Source organism: Symsagittifera roscoffensis, chromosome 1 (assembly GCF_963678635.1).
Source record: "Symsagittifera roscoffensis chromosome 1, txSymRosc1.1, whole genome shotgun sequence".
Lineage (NCBI taxonomy): Eukaryota > Metazoa > Xenacoelomorpha > Acoela > Convolutidae > Symsagittifera > Symsagittifera roscoffensis.
This window is the reverse complement of record NC_087062.1, coordinates 99,405,260-99,426,830: the sequence shown is the minus strand read 5'-3', so window position 1 is coordinate 99,426,830 and position 21,571 is coordinate 99,405,260. Positions and strand designations below refer to the sequence as shown.

The following is a 21,571-nucleotide window of genomic DNA, read 5'->3' as shown; positions in this document are numbered from 1 at the left end:
TATCATGTCTTGGACGCACTGAATTACCGGTAGAAAAAGAGGCAGACATTAAGACTTTATCCGAAAAGGACCCGGTGCCCTTGGACTTGTTGCTGCGGTCAATGATAGCGATCTCAATAATGGACAAAACGCTGCAGGTCACACCAGAATTGAGGCGGATGCTGAGTGGTTTAATATAGAAAGAAATGACCAGAGATTATCCTCAATAGGCAGCAGCCACGGCAATCGTTGACGGTTGGTGAGAAAGTACGGATAAAACCATCAAGACGTCAGCTCAAAGAAAATGAATGCGATTGCAGGACAGTACTTCAGCAACTATCTTCCGCAAATCCTCAAAGCGTTTTAATGAGAACATCTTGCAAGACTGAGGAGCAGGAGATCGAGACGCAGAAGAAAACCGTGACTTTTGAGACGCCTGAACAAGGATTGATAGTAGTCGAGTCAAAACTCTCGAAGCAAGGAAATTTGTCCGGGCAGTCGGACACTGAAGGAAGCGGATATGTAGATGGACACAACTTTTTCCTGGAAAATTGTTTTTCCGGGGAATTTACATGGATGAGCAGATCGTAAACGTCAGAATCTGATTGAGATACACGCCTTGCTAGTGGATACAAACCTTGATAGTGGAGACTCGAACATGAGACTTGATAGTATCAAGACCTGATAGTGATCGCTAACTGTTCTTGAGTGAGAGAGTCTTTGATAACTCTGCAGATGACTTGGAGAAGATAGCGGTGTCAAAATGTTTGACGAGCCTATTACCGCAGAAGAAAGCAGTCAGGATTGACCTAGAACCATTCAAGCAGGAGACAAAGCCATTGGCAAAATATTGGTGCGTTAAGATGGAAGATGACGCACATCAGCCCGATGACCTACAAAGTCTTCTGAGCGACATAAAGACATATTTGAAGGCAAAAAAACAGACTCTAGATCTTACTAAGAGCGAAAAAAAAGACCGTATGACAAATAGCTTGACATTGATGGATCGAAAATGAGGCACCAGACGAAAGAGATCTGGAAGAAGATAGTTACCGGATCTTGGGACAGTAATATAAGCAAAAAGGGGGGCGGTTACATCTGAATAAGGATGGAACCGTTGTTTGCAAAAGGAAAGAATATGATAACTTCCTGTACAAATATAGTGCGATAGTGCTGCCGCAACTCTATCAGACGGAATTAATATTCCGGTCACATGATCATATGGCCATCAATCGATTGATAAATTGTACCAGAGAGTCTTGAAACGCTTTGAATGGCCTGGGATGAAGAAGGCATGCGACAAGTGGGTGACGGCATGTTTGTCATGCCAAGAGTTGAAAGATCCTAGGAAATTACAATTCCCATTGCAATCATTCGAGTCGCCCGAATTCAAAGAAATGGCACAAATTGATCATCAGAGATATGTATCACAGACAGTGGCTATAGTCAGGTCTTAGTGATGATCGATGACTTCGACAGGTGTGCAGAAGCCGTTCTCTGCATAACGGCCTCAGCCGAAGAGACTTGCGATCATCTGATCAACACTTGGATAGCTAGACATTGATGTCCGATGACATTCCAGACAGAAAATGGAACTACTCTTTTAGTACAACTTACAATGGAGCTCATGAGATTTTCTAATGTATCCCAGGCTCAATCTACGACGCACCAGCCTCTGACGAATAGCTTAGTAGAAAGACAAAACTGAACTCTGGTGTCGGTGTTCAGAGTGTACTGTTCCCGATACAGATTGAGACAGATATTTGCCACAAGTAATAAGAGCTTACAACAGTACGCAACACTCCACTACAGGGATTAGTCCGCACATCATGTTGAATGGGCATGAAAAATCTCTGCCCTTGATTTTCTGTTACCCTGAGTTTGAAGGCAAGAGGGCATCGCCAGAAGTCTATGTAAGAGACGTGATAAGACGTCAGCAAGAGATCAATAACTTTGTAATCTCAACTTAAAATTTGCTAAATGATCTTACTTTGTTCGATGTCAATGGATATTTTTGTGCGGGAATTGGGGTAGGACTTACCCAAACTGAAAAATAATTAGGAAAAAAAATTGCAGGAGAAACAGCTGAGGGCCCTAAGAAACCAAACATAGGGAGATTAGTAGGGTCATACTTTAACCTGCCGAGTGGTTACTCGAGTAGCATAATGCTAACAAATTGCGATTTTATACTTACAGATAGGATGTGTGCGATAGCAATCACCGCTGATATGAGTTTTAGAACAGCATTAGCAGCTGACTTCAGGAGAGAGTACAAAAACATATAGTTTTTATGGAAGCAAAGACCAGAAATAGGGGGTGTAGCAGCTTAACCACCGGCAGCTGTGGAGATACCAGGGAAGCGTTTATGCTTCGTGGCGATGAGGGCGACGGAAAAGCAGTATGTGGAACCTGAAGATTCAGTTGTGTCCCTGACAAGATTAAGACTTTTACTAGTGGACAGGGAAGTAAAAGAATTCTTGCTTTCAGTGAAGGACGCAAACCGGGGTTGACTTATCCTCGGGAGGGAGCTGTACGAGCTGATGCATGTAATCCGAGTAAGGAAAAACTTGGCCAGAATTCAAGAAGATAGAGACATGTGGAGGCCACCGTTTAAGGACAGCAACAAGGAGCAAGTAGAAGAGATAGAACGCTTGAGATAGGAGTGTAAGAACGGTTGGGCATAGCGAAAGTGGAACAACCGTTACCCGCAGAAAACGTTCCCCGTGAACAATCGACGATGGAGCTCCTGAAACCTCGCGAGCTGAGTCAGACAACTGAAGGGCAGTCCCAACAGGATTCCGTACCCAAAAGACACCCTGGGCGATTCAGTTGTAGCTGGTGGAAGCCGCTGGTCGTTTTGTGGCTTACAGGAATTTGCCAGGTTCGGGGGAAGACTGCACGCTAAGGAGCAATTGAGGATACCGGCAGAATCGAACTCTCCTAGGAAGTGATAAAGGAAACTGGACTTGGAGCTGCTCCGACAAAGGAGTCAGAAAAAAACTTCCACTAAAAAATCAGGATGATGCCAATTAAGAAAGTGTCACATTTGCTTGACATACAGAAAATAACCAGATCAAGAATAGCTCCACGGGAGTCCCGGTAAGGACATGCGAGTATGTTCAGATGAGTTAACTTGGCGTCCGGCAATGAATACGCAGAAACCACCCCTCGGCACGTCGCATTTGATATTGGGCGATAGTTAAGTGAGAGTGTTTCAGAATTTGAGAAATTCATGGATCACTACAGTGATGGCATTCGGTGCTGCAACAGTAGCCCATAAGAATAGTCATAGTCGGAGTTATGATGGCGATTAGAAGGCTGGAAGCTCATGTTATGGGTAGCAATCGACAGGAAGCACCGACTAAAGAAGAGTTGGAAGAACTCGGTTGTCTAAAAGATTTAGATCTTTTCGAGACGATGTGCAAAATCTTGAACACTGTGATCAAAATAAAGAAAATATGGAACAGGAGACAATTTATGCCATGGTTCAGAGCCAAGATGACTGCCTGGTTGTCTCAGATGGACATAGGATCAGCAGCTTTCAAGCGAGCTTTCGTGACGCATCGGAAAGCATTAATTACCGCAGTGATAAGAACGTTGTGACGACTAATTGTGACGGAAGAAAAAGAGAAGAACTAATGATGGAGAATCTGGAAAAAAAATATGACGTTAAGCCTCCACAAACTCTTCTGCAAAAACAGGGATTCGACTGTAGACTCTCTCTCTTGTTGTAAACAAAGGATAGAAGAGCAGAGGTGTAGGAGGACTGCCTTCAACAACGTCTGAATGACCCCTGATGTGTTGCGGGACACTGAATCCGAAAGTGCACGGTCGATGTCGCAGGAGGAGGAGATGAAACAGTAACAACCGCATTTCAGAATTTTTTGTGTGAGAAAAGTTCGAATGAGAAACCAAGCTTGAAATTAAAATTTGATGTAAGAAAAAAAATTTAAATTATTTGAGTTCAACTTTACTGTATATAATTGCTTTGTAACTATAATTAGTGTTTTCAGAGAAATTTTCAATTTTTTTAGAAAGCCTTGAGTGGAGGGTATAATTAAAGTATTCTAGCCTGCATGATTGTTTTCAATCAATAAACAAGACTTTTCCTTATGTGGTGACATGAAACAATCGGATAATCTCATGAAGAGGAAGATCATTTCAATGCTAGTTCTAACCACTGAGTTTGCTAATTTTGATATTCAGGACGAATAATTACCAATTTTGCGAAGGGGAGAAGCATAGTAGGATAATTTTAGTGTGTTGTTTGGCAGGACTATCTGTCTTTTTAACCCTAGGAGAAAAAGTTTTAATTTGACCCTGTTCTTAGGTAGTAGTCCTGTTTATAAGTAGTAGCCCTGTTTTTAAGCGTGAGCTCGTGATCTGGAAAAACTGAGGACCAGCCTGGAGCTTACTATTTTTGCATGTAACTACGTTAATTTGCGCGGTTTGGACGATAGCTTTCAAGTGTCGACGCGATGTGTCGACGCGATGTTAGTACACCACAGATTGAACTAACTTGGTAGAGACAGTCAAAAGCAAGTGAAGCTGAGTTTAGACGCTAGCCAGCCATTTAGAAACTAGCTTTGTTTTCCGTCGGTAAGTTCTTACGGGCGATTGTTAAAGTTTTTTTTTCCTTCGTTTTTTGATCAAAATTTGAAACTGTCCAAATGAAACCGGCCTTTTGTTTACGGCTTAGTGAACTTATTCCAGAATATTTCAATAAAATTTTTTTGCTCATCTGTGGATTGAACAAAATGCTAAATATCATATTCAAAACTATTGTTCAAATTTTCATGATAACAGTTTAATCATCAAAAAAGACAATTAAAATGGGCCCTTCCGTCATGCGACGGTACTTGCACAGGTTGGATAGGGCCGTACCAACGCTATATAAATACATCGGCAATGTTTTATGAATAAATCAGGTCTATATCAATGCATCAAGAGAATTGTCAATTAAAATCTACCCTTCTCGATGATTGCACAGATAGAATTGTCTGTGTTGGATGTCTTTTTAAGATTTTGGCACCCCCTAAGGCATAGGATTGCACTCCTCAGAAGCGCAAAACTTATTTCTGTTCTTATTGAGTTTATTGTGTCCGAGTTTGATTCGTTCCGTTTCTCGCTGAGTTTCTATGCTAGTTTCTGGGTGGTTTTTGTAGAGCCTGGTGCTGCTCCTCCGGTACACACAGAAATTAATGGAACAAAGCTGCTGTGTTCCACATCCAGAATTCTCTGTTGGTATTTTAATGTTTTGACCATATCATGATATTTGTAGGCGTCAGATTTAGTTTTGGGGCTGGATTTAGCATGGGGGTTGAAAATTTTTATATCGAAAAAAATTCGACTGAATCGGCCTCCCAAGAGTACATACGCCTTGATGTATCGCGAATTTTACTATGTCGTAGGTCAGTGTATCCACCTTTGAGACAGTGTAGAGAGTGAGTCAGTGTGAACGGTTGTCCACATGGGCATCTGTGTGGGGTGTTTGGTGGTTCCCATCCATGTCTCAGATGCAATCCATCTTTAAACTCTGATTGTTGAGGGAAAAATTGTATCCTTTTAAGCCAATTCGATGCTCCTTCTGTGACGCTAGATTTTTTGTCAGTTTTTTTCTGACAAGCAATTTTTTTCTTTGCCTTTTTTCGGCTTGATAGGTTTCGGCCTATACTATATCGGCTTATCGGGATTATATTGCCGGTTTATCTATATTTTTTAGATAAACCGCTCAAAACCGTTCAAATCTTGCGCGGTTTTTGAGCGGTTTTTTTTAGATAAAACCGTTTAAAAACCGCTCAAACCGCTCATTTTGAAGCATGATTTTTAGCGTACTTGTCTAAAAAACCACTCAAACCGCTCAAATCTTGCTTCAAATTAGGTGAAAAATCTCGACGCGGGCCTCCATCGACGAGCAAAAAGTGTGTCTCTGCTGTGTGTTGAGAGCGAGGGGCTTAATAGCTTCTAATTACTCCTAACTTTTTTCAATTTTTATATTTTCGTCCTTTAGAGGCTTCTTAGGTTTCGGGCTATATTATACTGGCTGAGTTGTCTCACTATGAACAAGCGATTAAAATCGACCTTAACTATGAACAAGCGATTAAAATCGACCATAGAAAATACCTACTGGACGTGATCTTATGCAATAATGGGGATATCCTTTCTGATGTTTGCATTGATAACTTTCTGAAAAGCCACTTCGCCAGCGATCACTTGCCTTACAAGGCAAGGATTCAATTTCAGTCTAACGAATCGTTCCGTCGCGACAGACCACATGAAATTGAACTGGACTTTGCAAAGTTTGATTATACCAAAGCCGACTGGAGAGCCATAAACGATCAAATAGCTGAGGAGCCTTTCATGCCATACTGCTAGAGCAATGTCGATGTTATCACTAGACTGTGGTACCAGTGGATTTATAGTATTCTAATAAAGCACATTCCCTTACAAACTAAACATCGGCTGTCCCTGGCGCCTTGGGTAATCCCCTCAACCTCTAATCTTATTAAAATCCGAGCTACATTAACTAAAAATTATATTAAAAAGCCGAGCGAAGCTAACCTCAGGAAGTTGGAAAAATCGCAAACAAACCTGGCCTATGCTCTTCTGATGGATCAGCAAAACCATGAGAGAGAACTTTTCAAAGAAGGGAGTTTTGATAAACTTCAAAAATATCTGCGTAACGTTCGGCGTTCTACTACTGTGCCTAGTGAAATGTATCTTGATGGTGAAAAAGCTCGCTCCGACCAAGATAAAGCTGAACTTTTCAACCGGTATTTCCATTCCATCTACAGCAAAATTCCATATGATTCAAACCTAGACAGTGATAATACGACCCTCTTAAATCATTTTAATTTTAATATCATCGAAATAGAAGACATTTTAAAAAATCTTAACATAAACAAGTCAAAAGGACCTGATAGAATGGGAAACCTGCTCTTTAAACAGCTCTGGAGCTCCATCTCAAAATCATTAATGTTACTTTTCAATACGATTGCGAACAAGCAGCAATTCCCATCTACTTGGAAAGTAAGTGAAATAGTGCCTATCTACAAGCAAAATAACAAACAGGAAGTCTCCAAATACAGGCCAATCAGTCTTCTGAATGCTACATCGAAGGTATTAGAAAAACTGATGTTTGATAAAATGTACTCGAAGGTGCAAAAACTGCTGCATAACTCACAACATGGTTTCAGAACGAAACGCTCAACCATTACTAACATCATACTCTATCTCCACGAAATCTATCTAATGTACGACAACAAGAATGTAAATAACCTTTCATCCCCGTATCTCGATTTTGAAAAGGCGTTTGATAAAGTCAACCACCTGAAATTAATTGAAAAGTTTTCTCATACCGGCTTCAGTGGCGCGTGCCTTGGTCTACTGAAAAATTTTCTCAATCATAGATATCAGCAGGTGCGAATCGGGCATTGCATCTCAAAATTACTGCCAATAACAAGTGGTGTTCCGCAGGGATCAATACTTGGCCCACTCATGTTTATTTTGTACATAAATGACCTGCCAAAGGTGGCCATGTCCAACTGCTTCGGCTATGCTGACGACTATAAAATTGTCTCGGATAACGCAATAACCCTGAATATCGACTCGAATAAAATTTGGAATTGGTGCTCCAAGAATTTTATGTGTTTGAACCTAAGTAAATGCAAAACCCTTCAGTTTAAAGGCAGTATGTCTGTTTGCATGAAAAAACAGAATATACCAGGAACGGATCTTATGAAAGATCTTGGACTTATAGTCACAAACAACCTGTCTTGGACGGAACACGCTAAAACTAGATCCGCCAAATCACTAAAAGCTTTCTTCTCTTCAAAAAGAAACCTAGCCAATAGCTCGACCATAAGCACTAAGAAGAATGCATACAGAGGATATGTAGTGCCAATAACCAGCTATGAATCGTCTCTTTGGAAACCATCTAAGTCTGAACTGGCACTCACTGAGAAGTTTCAACATCGAGCAAGTATCTGGACATTAGGCACAAACAACCTTGCATATAAATCGCGTCTTCAAAGACTTCACTTACTACCACTGTCCTTATATCATGAAATGCATGTAGTTTTACTTTTTGCTAGGATTATCAACTCGAAAACTGACATTGATTGGGAGAGATTATATGTACAGATTATTGATACAGGCATAACAAGATCTCACGCAATACCCTTTTATACCAGGAAATGCTTCCGACTGAAAAAATGCGAATCTGATTTTTGGCAACGAGCATGTTCATTTTCAAATATATTAAATAGGCATCTCAACCAAGATGTCATCAAATCAACGCAATGCAAAGAAGAACTGACAACTATCTACTGGCGCTACTTCACTGCGAAATTCAACGAAAACCTCCCCTGCACCTGGAGATTATGCTGCGACTGCACAAACTACATCAATACTGCAAAACTGAATTTCTATGAGACTCAATAAACTGAAAGTGACAGGGAAGCAATTCCCCTGGAACTTATCCTAAATCTTTCATTATTATTATTATTATTATTATTATATTGTTTCATTTTTCAAGCAAATAATATTTTTGAGGGCGACGGGGACTTCCTAAGTCTTGTTAATTTTATTCGGCTTTAAAGGTTTCTGCCAAGATATTTGTTACCGCTTGGTAAAATGTTTTCCGATGCTAATTTCTCATTCTATTGTCTCGGCATGTTTTTGTTTCCAAAACTAGCCTTAATCATTATGGTAGATCTAGTTTTTTGTGTCATTTTGGATTTTTTTTGTGTTGTATCACAAATAATGCGAAGCTCAGCTTCGCCTCTGTGTTGAAATTTTTTATCACACATTACATTTCTCCCTGCTAATATAATTAAAGCTGAAAATCGACAGATTTTATCAAATTCAATGAATTCGAGACAAACGACATCTCAGTTTTCTTAAGACTCATTAGCTTTTGTTTTTCGACTAGGTGCCATGCTATGTTTGTCTTAAAGGATGCAAAACAATTCCGAGGTTTTTGACTGGACAGCGTGATGATAGACACTCGATGTAAATTTGTTCCATTGACAGTTTCTGACCTTCTGAATTCCATTGCTACCAGTGTTCCCCGGGGTTATGCCGGCCTCTGGTTAGCTGAGTTATTTAAAATTGTATCATTTCCAGATTCCTGTGCACGCAAACAATGCCTAAGAATAAAGGAAAGGGAGGAAAAAACAGACGGAGAGGAAAAAACGAAAATGAGCCTGTCAAAAGAGAGTTGATTTATGCTACCCATGACCAGGCGTATGCCAAAGTAATTCCTTGAATCTGACCTTTTAATACGGTTAAGTTGTGTGCTTATGAATTTATCATTTAGTAGAAGTTTGAGCTATTGTAAAATTATACGATTTAAGAATAAGTAAGTTGGCCAGCTCGAACTTATGAGTAGCAGCTGCATACCTGTTTCTAGTAGATTGCATATATATCTGCGGGATTACTGAATGTACTTATCAGGTGACGCAAATGCTGGGAAATGGTCGCTTACTTGCCGAAGACCTAGGTGATTCCGGAAAGAAGAGGCTGTGTCACATAAGAGGGAAGCTTCGAAAGAAAGTATGGATCAATGCTGGTGACATCATCCTACTCAGTTCGTTCTTCATTTTTTGGCGAAACTTAAGTTGATAGTGTCAATAACCTTGGGAAACTATTTTTACATCAGCAGCTAAATCTGCTTTTGAACAGTTTGTTAGCATATAGTGCATTTGAGTAAATGGGGCCTCAGAGAAGAGGACTCCGTGAGGTAGAACAAAAAACTACGGTTCAATGGAAATGAAAGCAACCCAGGACTCTCATTCAAATGTGAATCCGGTAACAACCTGATCCCCCGCTCGCAAGCAAGTGTATGCTCCCAGCAAAAATTGAAAATCCAGGAAGAACGAAAGAAATGTTCAACCTAAACAAGACCAGAACTGAAAAAGCTAGAGGAGAGTTAACATTCAGGACGTGCCGTCTAATAAACCGACTAAATCAGAAAATTGAATTTCGAGAAATGCGAGGCTTAAAGCGAAGATTGATACAGACGATGTGGAAGTTTTTCGACGATCAATTCTCAGAACAAAACAAGTGCACATGGGTCCTCTTCTGTGACTGCAACATGTGCCGAAATAACTGGACAAAATTTTGAGAACTTTGGGGATATCATCCCATCAGTATCCTACTGAAAATTCACAACAACAACAACACTGCTGCGGTTGGGTTAAAATGAAGTGCAGCGGACTGAAATCTTCCAACAACGCTCATACTACTACTGCCGAGAGTCACCTTTTGAAACTACTACCACTTGACGCTTACACGCCCTGCTCACAATACCCAATCACACCACTTGAAAACCCTGCGACTCGCCATTAGTCAAGCAACACTCCTCTCAACTCAAACCAAAACACTCAAACAACTCCTTATCATCACGCCCTCGCCTATTCGGGGCTACACAACGCCATGAAGCACACTCAACCAAACGAATTGTCACGACCCCAAAATCAACATCCAGACTATCTAGCTCTCGGAAGTCCAACGCAATTAACCCCAAAACAGCTCAAATAGTCTCTGCAGGTTACAGCGAACTTGCAATGACATCGGGGGTAGGAAAAGTGAGCTTGACCTCTGCCTCGTGCACAATAAATCCACAATGCTGCTCTGCATGAAACCAAGCTTTGCTGTTCAGCAGAAATCCTCTTGTTTGTGTTTCTAAAGATGTCCCCTATGAAACTAGAACTTGTTGTAGTTGTTATTAGCCCGTTGTTTGGGGCGCGTCCGTCATGCTCTCGCCGAGTTCGAGGATTGTTGCAACCTCCGTCGGCCGGGGCCACAAGTCTATTGGGGTCAGTTAATTAAGTGTAGCGCAGTTTGGAGAGCAGGGCAGAAGGGACAGTTTGGAGGGACGTTTGGGTCTTCATATAAGAATTTAAGCAGGGGCTGTAATCCTGATCTTATTTGGGCGAGGGTGCACCTAGTCGAGCGTGGGAGTGTCTGTTCAGTTTTTAAAATTTCCGGGAGTCTTAAGGGGTGAACTTTTGGCGCGGGGGATTCGTCTATGGCTTTCTGCACTCGATTTGCGTGTATATTCTTTGCAAGTGTTTTAAAATAGCTGTTTATGAGCGCTCTAGGGTGTTTAGAACCAGTAAAAAATCACACTCGTTTGCTTCTAGTAAAATTTGTTCAAGTTCTTCTTCTTACGAGCATAAGATGTCACGCATTGCTGGCGAGGCGGCTGGGGGTGAGTATGGTAGAATTTGAGGGGGCTATTGGCAAGTAGGTCTTGGAGAAGAATTGTGAGGCAAGGAGTTTGTGGTGATTTTAGACGTTAAGTAGTTTGCACTGTGAATGTAGGTGGTCAATGGGGCTCATCTTAGTACACCCCATCACTATCCGCTGAGCTGCATTTTGCACTATTTGCATTTCCCTTATCGATGTATCACTCGCGGCGTGAGACAAGCTGGACAGGCGTAATCCAGGAATGGTCTGATTAAAATTTTGTAGGTAATATTTAAAGTCTCTTTCGACTGACCCCGTTTTGAACCCAACAGCGCCTTCAGGACCGACATCCTGCGCATACCTTTGCTTGCGGTGCTTCTGCAGGTTCGGCAAAATGTTTTGAAAGGTACAAAAAAACAACAAGAATTTTGGGGTGCTTTACGACCGGTCATATTGTTTCGCACATTGTAACCTGAGGTTCAGAGTTAAATTCTTTATTATGTGATGTAAAAAGAATTACAGAGCCCTTTGTAGAAGAAAATTCGACCGATATGCTCGAAAAAAAGTCGTGCAGTGTGTTAAGATAATTATTTAAAGTGTAAGAGGCATGTTTTATACCGCGTGATTGAACGAAGGGGTGAAAATCATCGGCATTTGACTGATAATTTGCTATCCATTTAGTTGGCTCAGATAATTTGCAATCCATTTAGTTGAGTTATCTGATACAGTGGTGCCATGAATAAGTTCCAGTAATGTGCGATGGCAGACCATGTCAAATGCCTGGGATAGATCTAAGGTGGCTAGCCCGGTTCTTTCAGGTGGTCGTTTTTGATTAAAACCATTGTTAATGAAAGTTGATGGTGCCGTAGTGATGGAGTGGAGTGGACGAAAGCCGGGCTGACAGCCAGCTTCAGGGAGATTCTTTATATGAGTAGGATGGATTAAAAATTTTAAAATTGTCACTTCTGGCCTTAAAATTGAGACTGGGTGGTTAAGGTCCCATAGTTGAACGTCTTTGGTTAGTTTTGGTAGCGGGACTACTGTTGAGTTCTTTTTCATTTGAGGTATTTGTTATATAATAAGGACAAGTTAAAAATTTGATAGCAGTAGGTCCGAGAAATTTCAGGTGTACCTTGCATAGCACGTTCGGGCCCAACGCTATCGACGGTTCAGCTACCTTGATTGCCTCTTCTGTTTCACATGGCAAAAAAGTTAGTGGATCGCTACGCGTTAATTTCAGTATTTTCTTTTGATTTTCTTCTGCTCTTTGTTAGATTTATGGGTTCTGAGTTTCGTGTTTTGATTGTTAAAAGCGTTTGCTATTTGTTTAGCCCCTGAGAATTTTTGCCATTAAAAGAGCTTGGATGAGATCCAGCAACGGATTTGTTCCCATCTAAGGAGCGAACCATTTTACAGAACTTACTGGACGCCGTGTGGCGATTAAAGGTCCTGAGGAGTTCTTGCCACTTTTTCACGTCAAATCGTGGTTTTTTTTTTTCAAAATAGGATTTGAGCGGTTTTCTCGCTGATTTTATTGCGCTCTTTGCTAGCAATTTAGTTTCGGCTGTTGAAGCAGGTGTATAAAATGATTGAAGGCGGCCCCGCGCCATATTCCGGCAGAACGCTATCATTTTATACACCGGGCCGCCTTCAGAATTGTTTCCAGAAAACTTTTCGGCGATGTTAACCTCTTTCATAAAACAATTTCAGAAAAATTCTTCTGTTTCTTCAGTGTACTCGTCCCAGTTTGCGTTGCCGTGAAATGGACAGCCTCTGTTGGAGAAAGACTTATTGAATTATGTACATGGTCTGACCCTAAAGTTAAGTGGATTCCAACTTATGAAGAGTAAGAGGGAGGATGATGCTAAGGATAAGTCTGGTGACGAGGAGCTCGAGTTGCCGAACGGTAAACGAGTTGGAGTATGGTAGTTTAAAGTGGTGAAGTCTGAGTAAGTAATTATTGCACCTAAAGAGGCGCCTTTATTATCCTCCGCTATCTTTGAGCATCAGAGAGGAGTGTGGGCATTTGCATCTCTCATGACAATTTTTTTGTCTTCAAGAGCAGTGACGTAATGGGACTCTTATAATCTTAGTTATTTTATCCGCGAAATGGACAGCCTCTGTTAGAGGAGGACTTTTTGAAATAGGTAGATGGTCACCCTAACGTTAATTGTTTTCCAACTTATGGAGTGTAAGAGGGACGATGATGCCAAGGATAAGTCTGAGGACGAGGAGCTCGAGTTGCCAAACGGTAAACGAGTTTGAGTATGGTCGTTTAAAGTGGTGAATTCTAAGTAAGTAATTTTTGCACCTAAAGAGGCGCCTCTATTATCCTCCGCTATCTTTGAGCATCAGAGAGGGGAGTGGGCATTTGCATCTCCCATGACAATTTTTTTGTCTTCAAGAGCAGTGACGTAATGGGAGCCTTATAATCTTAGTTATTTTATCCGTGAAATGGACATCCTCTGTTAGAGGAGGACTTATTGAAATAGGTAGATGGTCACCCTAACGTTAATTGTTTTCCAACTTATGGAGTGTAAGAGGGACGATGATGCCAAGGATAAGTCTGGTGACGAGGAGCTCGAGTTGTCGAACGGTAAACGAGTTTGAGTATGGCTGTTTAAAGGGGTGAAGTCTGAGTAAGTACTTACTGCACCTAAAGAGGGGTCTATGTTATCCTCCGCTATATTTGAGCACCAGAAAAGGGAGTGGGCATCTGGATCTCCCATGACTACTTTATTCTCTTCCATGAGCAGTTCCGTAATGGGAGCATTATAATCTTTTAGGCAGCTACTGCTCGGGAATGTAAAAATTAGTGAAACGGACGATTTGGTTGCTGGCCATTATTTGAAAACACTGCGCCTATAAAGTCCCGTCTTCTACTTTGCAACTCTTCGTAGATACGTGAGTTCTGTATGACACTAAGTACTCAAATTTCCTCTGGAGGGCGGTTCTTTCTGATAATAGTTTAGTTCGGGCCTTGCGAGGGAGTGCTTGAAAAACAGCGATATGAATTTGAAATTCACACATTAGTGCAGCAATTTCGGGTGCTTTCCCTAATACTCCGTTACAGTTCAGTTGAAGAAAGTTTAGGATTTTGTTGATTGGGATTGGTTACTGTTAGGATTTGGTAAGGGCGGGAAATGGTGGAAGTAGTATGCGCTGTATGGTTTTGAGGGTTAGTGTTTTGGTCGTTCAGTGTCTTTGTTATTCGGGCAGCCAGGTTTGTAGTCTGTGTTTTTTGGCCTTTTAGGCGTATTATTAACTGAGAGGGACAGGATATTATTGTTCGTACAAGTAGGGCAGTGAAAGTTTCCGTGGTGCTGTTTGAGGTTTGCGAGTCCGCTACATTTTAAGTGGATCCATCCGCATATGTAACACTAAACACTTGCTTGAGTGCGGGAGGGATTTGTGCTACAGGGAGGGCAGAAATAGAGGCCTGGGTTTGGTTTAATGTCGGCACATAAAAGGAGGATAAGTATAAGAAGACGGAGCAGCCCAGCCACTTTTGGACGCTCCACCACCAAAAACGCGGTTTGAGCACGCTTTCTGCGCTCCCAAACACGGGGAGGGGGTTTTGGTGCCATTTTGCGGCGGCATGTTGCGAATCGGGTCCACCACGTCAAGGCGGCGCCATTGGACCCGGAAACTAGAACTTACAATCTACAAACCCTCATAGAGGCACAATTTACTAACTTAATAACCAAGAATGGAAAATTATCAATCACAAACATCTACTTTCTGCTTAGAAACTAGTTCCCTCAAGGCTGTATCAAATCACTTGATGACTTAGTCAACTACTCTGATTGACTGATCTGAGACATCCAAGCCCACAGTCCCCAATGGGGCTCCTTGTTTTGCAAATGCGACCCAGTTGCCATCTTCGCCAATGAAACAACTGCCGCAAGCTATGTCCCATTAATTACTGCAGTCCAAACTCTCTCCAACATCCCAACAAACATCCGCCAAAGACATAACGTTCGCTTCACAATCAGTTGTCCTGTCTTGCTACTGGGCCTCACAGACTTTGCTCAACTTAGACGACTTGCTCATATTTACATCAATTGTCTCGAAATCGCTCCTCTTTCTATAAGCTGGCAAGGTCTAAAAACCTGAAAGTTTCGCTGCTGGAGATGAGATATCAGGCCTCGAAACCGATCCCAGTGATGTATACAAGTCACGAAAATCTTCAGGGAAGCTCTTTTAAAAGCAGTGAAGCAGCATTTCTTTTGGCTGTAGGAAAAACATATAATTCTTTCACACCGAAAAAATGAATTTTTAACAAAAGAACAAAACACGTGTTAATAGCCCAAAATGACCCATTACTGCCCAATAAAACCCAGGTTTCCAACAAAATCAAAGGGAAGACTGCCTGATTTCGTAACTTCTTGAAGCCCAAACACTTAACTTAGCAACTGTTGTCTGCTCATACGCACCTTGAAAAAAAATCAACCAAAACATCAGTTTCAGTTTTTTCCTCGGTAAATGTTTTTGAATAGTTTTCTTATAATTCTCATTAAAACAGTTTTTTGGATATTTTGGAAAATTTTGGACACCCAGAAAGTTTTCTGTGATTATGATAGAAACAAGCTCAACTACTATAATACAAGCATAAGATTCAGTTTTTCTGAATATGTTCGAGACGCAGGTTTCAACTGGACTACTACACCTGGAAGCGCTCTAAGTTTTGGAGCTCTGTGAGAAGCAGCTGTCGATTCAATGAAACTACTTCACCACAAAAACATGAGGCATCTGAGCAAAATTTAAACTAGATGAGATGTACACGGTGCTTTTGCAGAGAAACGATCCTCCAATCAAGACTAATAACAACGATATCCGATGATGCTTGACGCATTGTGCCGCTCGCTCCATCAATGCGGCTTGGCCGTTTCAAGTCAAGTCAATCGCATTTTGTAGCTGATCCTTAATTTATTTAGTTTGATAAAAATAAAAGTTCAAGGCTGGCGAAATTTCCGAAAGTCTTGTTTTTTAAGTATATGAAAGCTATGCAACGGCCTTACAACAAAGATCATATCGAAAATCAAAATTTAAAAGAAAAAGAGATTTAGTATACATAACTGATTATGGTAACCCTTTTAATCATGGCCATTTGGTATCATTGAAAATTTGTATAACGGAAATCATAATCAGATTTTAAAAAAATGTGAAACTTTGTACGAGGCCGATTTTGAGATTGCAATAATTGCTGGTTAAAGCCGATGACAGATGAAACAATAAGTTCAAAACTACCCGAAAGGCAATGGTCAATCAACCAACTCCTCTTCCTCATCCCTCCCCCCCCCCCCCCCCAAAAGCATTATTCCTGCAATGCCTGCGTTCTATGTTTTTCACGACTAGATCAGAGGCTGCATCCACCAACTTCAACCGCCTTAAGAAAATCCGGCATTCCCAATTGATCTTCTTCAGCTTATTGACTTCAAATCTCCCCCACTCAAACTCTCAGTGTTATCTCGCCTTTTTTCGCCCTAGCCTTCCCAGATCATCTTAAATGGAAATAGACGGATCGATCATAGATCAACGAAGGCATTAATGTTAGAGCAACAGTGCATGTTTTGAAATCGAGTAATTTTGTCTATTATATATTCAAATGTGGGCTTCACTACCTCCCCATGTTTAAGCTTCTTCAACGTAGTGTTTTTGCATAATTAACGAAAGGAACTTACCTGCAAAAAGTTTCACAATTTGAAATTCCTCGTCTTGTAGTGAGACAACCTTTTTTTCAGGGCACTCAGGAGTTGCAAATCTTGTCTATAATTATTAATGCTCAAATCTGTTTAGTTTCCGAGATAAGACGTTTTTTATGATTTTTTTCGGGATTTTCAGTGGGGTGCTCTGTTTATTCTCAGTGGTTACAAATGTGGTCTCCGGGTTTCTCCAAATGGTTTTTAGGTTTTCAAGATATGACGTTTTTATGTTTTTCAAAATTAGAATGAAAATTAACTTTATAAAAGTTGAAATTACCAACCCTGTAATTAGGTGTTGCCAGAGTACATTCAAAGGCTGCAAACTTGTATCCAATATATGCGGTTTTTTATGATTTGTCAAAAGTTTGAAGCACCGAAGATGCGTTACACGCTAGTTGAAATTAATTTCACTTCTCAGCAACCAAATTATTCGTTTCATTTTTCTTTACATACTGTTGGTTTTCAGCTATCGCGAATTTTTTTAAATCTGATCAAAATGAGTCTTTTATGTAGCTCAACGAAGTTTAAGAAGGTTTTATGTTCTAAAAAATATGCGCAAACTGTTCCAAATAAAAAATTTGCTCATTTAAATGTTAAAAGTGACATTTTCTGGCTATCAAGCAAAATAATTCATTCAGAACTTGGAAGGTCATATCCTTCCGAAACTTCGTGGAGCTAGTTGAGAAGCTTACTTTGATGAAGTTATGCTGGCAATTGACCCTTTAGTTTTGCCACAATTTTTGACTGTCGAAAATTCACCAATGATCCGCTTTGGAAGTAAGCTTTTGGGCCAGAGTTTTGAGAAATAAATTACACAATATCCGTTCCATTTAATCAATTTTCACCTTCATCTTTTTTTCTCATGTCCGTTAAAATTCAAGTTTTGTTCGTTTCGTCCGTTTTGAATCAATACTCTATAGCTGCTTGAAAAACAGCATTCGTTGCTGTCTGTGCCTGTAATTAATGTGCCTGTGGTTAAAAGTCTGAAATTGAGGTGCCATTGGCCGAGTGATCTAGTTCGCCTATGATATTGCGCAGCTAATTAGACCATAAACATAAGGGATTTTTGGTTTATAGTTTAACTTTATTGTATTGAGTGTTACTGAGATGAGCTGGAAGAGGTTGTTTTTTCTACAGGTCTGAGAGAGTTTCAAGATGAAAAAGCGGACGTGGTCGCCAGATATCTTCCGGAGGAGGCGAAGCGGCTGCAGAAGGAGGGCGAGATCTCAGCTAACGTCGACTTGTCAACCTTGGTCGAGGGCAACAATCAGTCGAATCAGGACTATGCTGACATCGCTTTTGCGGCCGGGGACGATTCAGACGACGAGGACAAAAACATACATCGAAACGTGGACTTCCCACAACAGCCACATGCAAATCTGCCGTTGAGCGAATCGGAGAGCGAGGAAGAGGAGGACGAGGACGAGGATTTAATGAATTACAACAATGAGAAACTGTCAAACTTCGTGCTCGACTCGGACTAGTTCTTTGTTCTGCTCTGATAATAGGTTAATTACAGCTGTTCTCAGTTTTGATATGTTGTTGCAACATCAAATGCATTTTATGAATTTTAACATCACATTGAAACAGAAAATAAATTAGTTGGAACAATTCAACCAAGATTTTACGTTGCAGCTTTGTGTTAATTGAAGTATTGATAGCTGAATTTTGGTTATTATTTAAAAAAGCGAGCTAATTTTTAAAGAATGTGTGCTTGCTTTATTATGCTTTCTTCGAATGAAGAGCCTTCGGATCAGACGATAAAACACAAGTTGATACAATATTTCGAAGCATTTAAAAAAAGATACAGATACTTGTTTGTGATATGATATCTACTCATCCGTTTGTCACTCACATTCATTTCATAAGATGAGGAATAGTTGTGAAAAGGGAGATTAAGTGTATGAACACAGACGAAGGCAAAAAGAAAGATGGCTTCAGTAACCTTTTTATAAACATCAATTTTTTATATTTTATAATAACACTAGCACTAATAGGAGTGGCGAACGGTGCAGGTGGAGAAATACAAGCTCTTTAAATGTGCTCGTCTGCTTCAATATTTGTCAAATTGTGTTTATTTATTCCCAAGGGCACTGCAGTTTTTGGAATTGAGGCTTTAAAATGTCTTTGATGTGTTTTTAGCGAAGATGCAAAAAAGGTATATTTGTAAAGTGACATTCATTTTCCTCTCCATCATGATCTCCTCAAATTTTTCAATTCAACAAATGACAGCATGTTTTGTTCGTGTGCTGATAAGTTCTCAGGCCAATGTAAAAACTTCACCTTGGGTTTTGCAGTACTTAAAATTAGATAATACCCTACCTGAGCGTTGGACGTTTTTTTTGGTGGTATATTACAATAGGTGGCAGATACAAGTTAAGAAGCTGGATGGCTCTTTGTTATACTTCGAACTTTATTTATAGTTTTTTTTCAAAAGCCAAATTTTTTGAAAAAGAATGTAAAATTTGAATTTTTGAATCATATTTCATCTGGCAAGAGTAATGTTATTATTAAACTATCTTAAAAAGCATTTACAATTGATTGAAAATGAAATGATTATATTATGCTTTATAGTCAATAAATTTAAAACATGCATTATACTCAAATAAATCTCAAAATTACCACCAATTGTAACATATCACCATTTTGGATCTTTTTCCTCCCATACACGAGCTTTAATATATATGTTTAACGAGTGGTTTTACGAGGTTCAGTATGAAGACCAAATATGTTTGTCGTGGGTTCATAAGTCCGTATGTAAATTTTCCTTACAATCGGACGCTGGTCAACAAATTTACATAAAGAAATTTGCAGGTGGGGGGAAAAGAAAAAGAGCCACCATTTTTAAAAAATGTTTTACAACTGTGCGGAAGTCATGCATCTTCGGGTCCTGTCTGATGAAGGTAATGACAAATTTGAGCCAACATTTTTTTTGAGAAATAAAATTGGCATGATGTTTACACAAGCATAGCTTGTGTTATAGTTTGAACTTTCCTTTTTTCCAACCTACGTCGCAAATATTGTTGCGATGCAATTGTTGCGACAAAATGTGTCATTTTGATCCAGCTATTAAGTACAGCCAATGGTAAGGATATTAACACAGAATACTATATTATAAATAGCTCTTAAGCTTCTAGGCATCATGGATCTGTTGCGTAGAGGTAGAAAGTGAGACCAGCAGCAAAATAAGAGGGTTCGAACCTGGGCAGGGTCGGATGTTCTGAAAATTTTTTTCGTATACTGGTTTAAATGCGTCCGCTCTAAAAGTTGAGGCATGTTAGTTGGTAAATTTCTTTTTGCCAAATTGACTGGTATTCCTAATGCGTCCTAATTGGCTTGCGTCACTTGGCAATTATATAGACTCCTAATTCGCGTGCGTCACTAATGAAATTTTGTAGACTCCATTTTTTCATTCAGTTTTCCCCAGTAGCGTTATCGGTCATATTTTGCTTGTATGCGAAGTGCAATTTTGCTTTTGTGTTAACATTTAATATAGACAGAGGTACTTTGCGTTAAAAAAGTTTTTTTTTTGAAATTGGAGCTTTTAAAAACCTAAGGATATTCGAAGGAGTCATTATTCAAGGAAGTAGGTCTATGAAGAAGTAGATTTCTGTTGCGGGTTCCCAAAAATTAAGTAGCGCAGAGTACATGTACCGGATAACCATACTATGCGTACAAAATACTCTTGTTTCACAAACTATTTTAAGCTACGCTGGAAGGAGGAGCTTTTATGTTCGACTGGCTTCGCAGATCGGTGAAGCAAATTCGAATTGGACTTGAAAAAGGAGGCACTATTCAACGGGGAACAAAAACAATTCGACCGTGAATTGTATGATTGATGCATTCGATCTCCTCAGAACACTATTGCGAAGCAAAGTATTATTGCACGAACTTTATTTTTTTTTCCAACCTAATTCGCAAATATTGTTGCGACTAAGTCCCAAATATTGTTGCGGCTTACAGCAGAAATATTTGCCTACATCGAATTGGCATGACAGCTTATTGGTTTCACCTTTACAGCTTATTGATAACATATGCTTTGACATATAAGCTTATACAGTTGATGCATTTTTAATTCATCAAATTAACCGAAAAAAGCTTTTTTTTCAAACAACAACAATAACAAAATCTCGATTTCAAAAATTTTCTAACTCAATATATCTCGCGAGGTTCTGAAAAGCATAATTTATACATAAAGTGGCCTTATGATTTGCTATTTATTACAGGCAAAATTGTATCTTTTGGTATTTGGTGCTACTTTTGCTGCATCGAAATGACAATTTATTAGCATATGTGGCTGCGTTATTGGTGGCTAGTTTTTGGGGATTTTAAGCATCCGCTGATGATTGGTTAGTGCGTGAGACTCAAATTTGCTAGGTCACAGACTTTAGATAATTCGAGATTTTGCTATGCCTCGAGTTTTTGCAAACTCGAGGCTTATTTCTATTTTTTCTTATATCACTTGATAGCTGATTTTTGGTCGTTTTCTCGCAATTGTTTGCAAAGCGCAGCTTCGCCTCTTTTTTTAAACACATGAGTTTGGCGAAATAACAATAATAGATTTGCAAAAAAAAGCATTGTTTGCCTGTGAAAAAAGGATTTGGGATTTGGGTCCCCATGATTTAAATGTGAAGAAAAAAAAGTTGTCAGCGCTAATAATCGACACTCGCGAATAATTCAGGATATAAAAAGAA

The 21,571-nt window shown here is 39.9% G+C and overlaps 1 protein-coding gene across 1 annotated transcript in view; it reads left to right on the top strand.

The window, feature by feature from the left end:
• LOC134853382 (uncharacterized) overlaps positions 1-19,111 on the top strand; it is a 540,493-nt gene extending 521,382 nt beyond the window's left edge. The window contains exons 2-4 of the mRNA XM_063869375.1: positions 9,106-9,235; positions 9,436-9,568; positions 18,015-19,111. Coding sequence (XP_063725445.1) covers positions 9,125-9,235; positions 9,436-9,568; positions 18,015-18,361 — 591 coding nt within the window. The 5' untranslated portion in view covers positions 9,106-9,124 and the 3' untranslated portion in view covers positions 18,362-19,111. The remainder of the gene's footprint in view (positions 1-9,105; positions 9,236-9,435; positions 9,569-18,014) is intronic.
• The last annotated feature ends 2,460 nt before the right edge of the window (positions 19,112-21,571 follow it).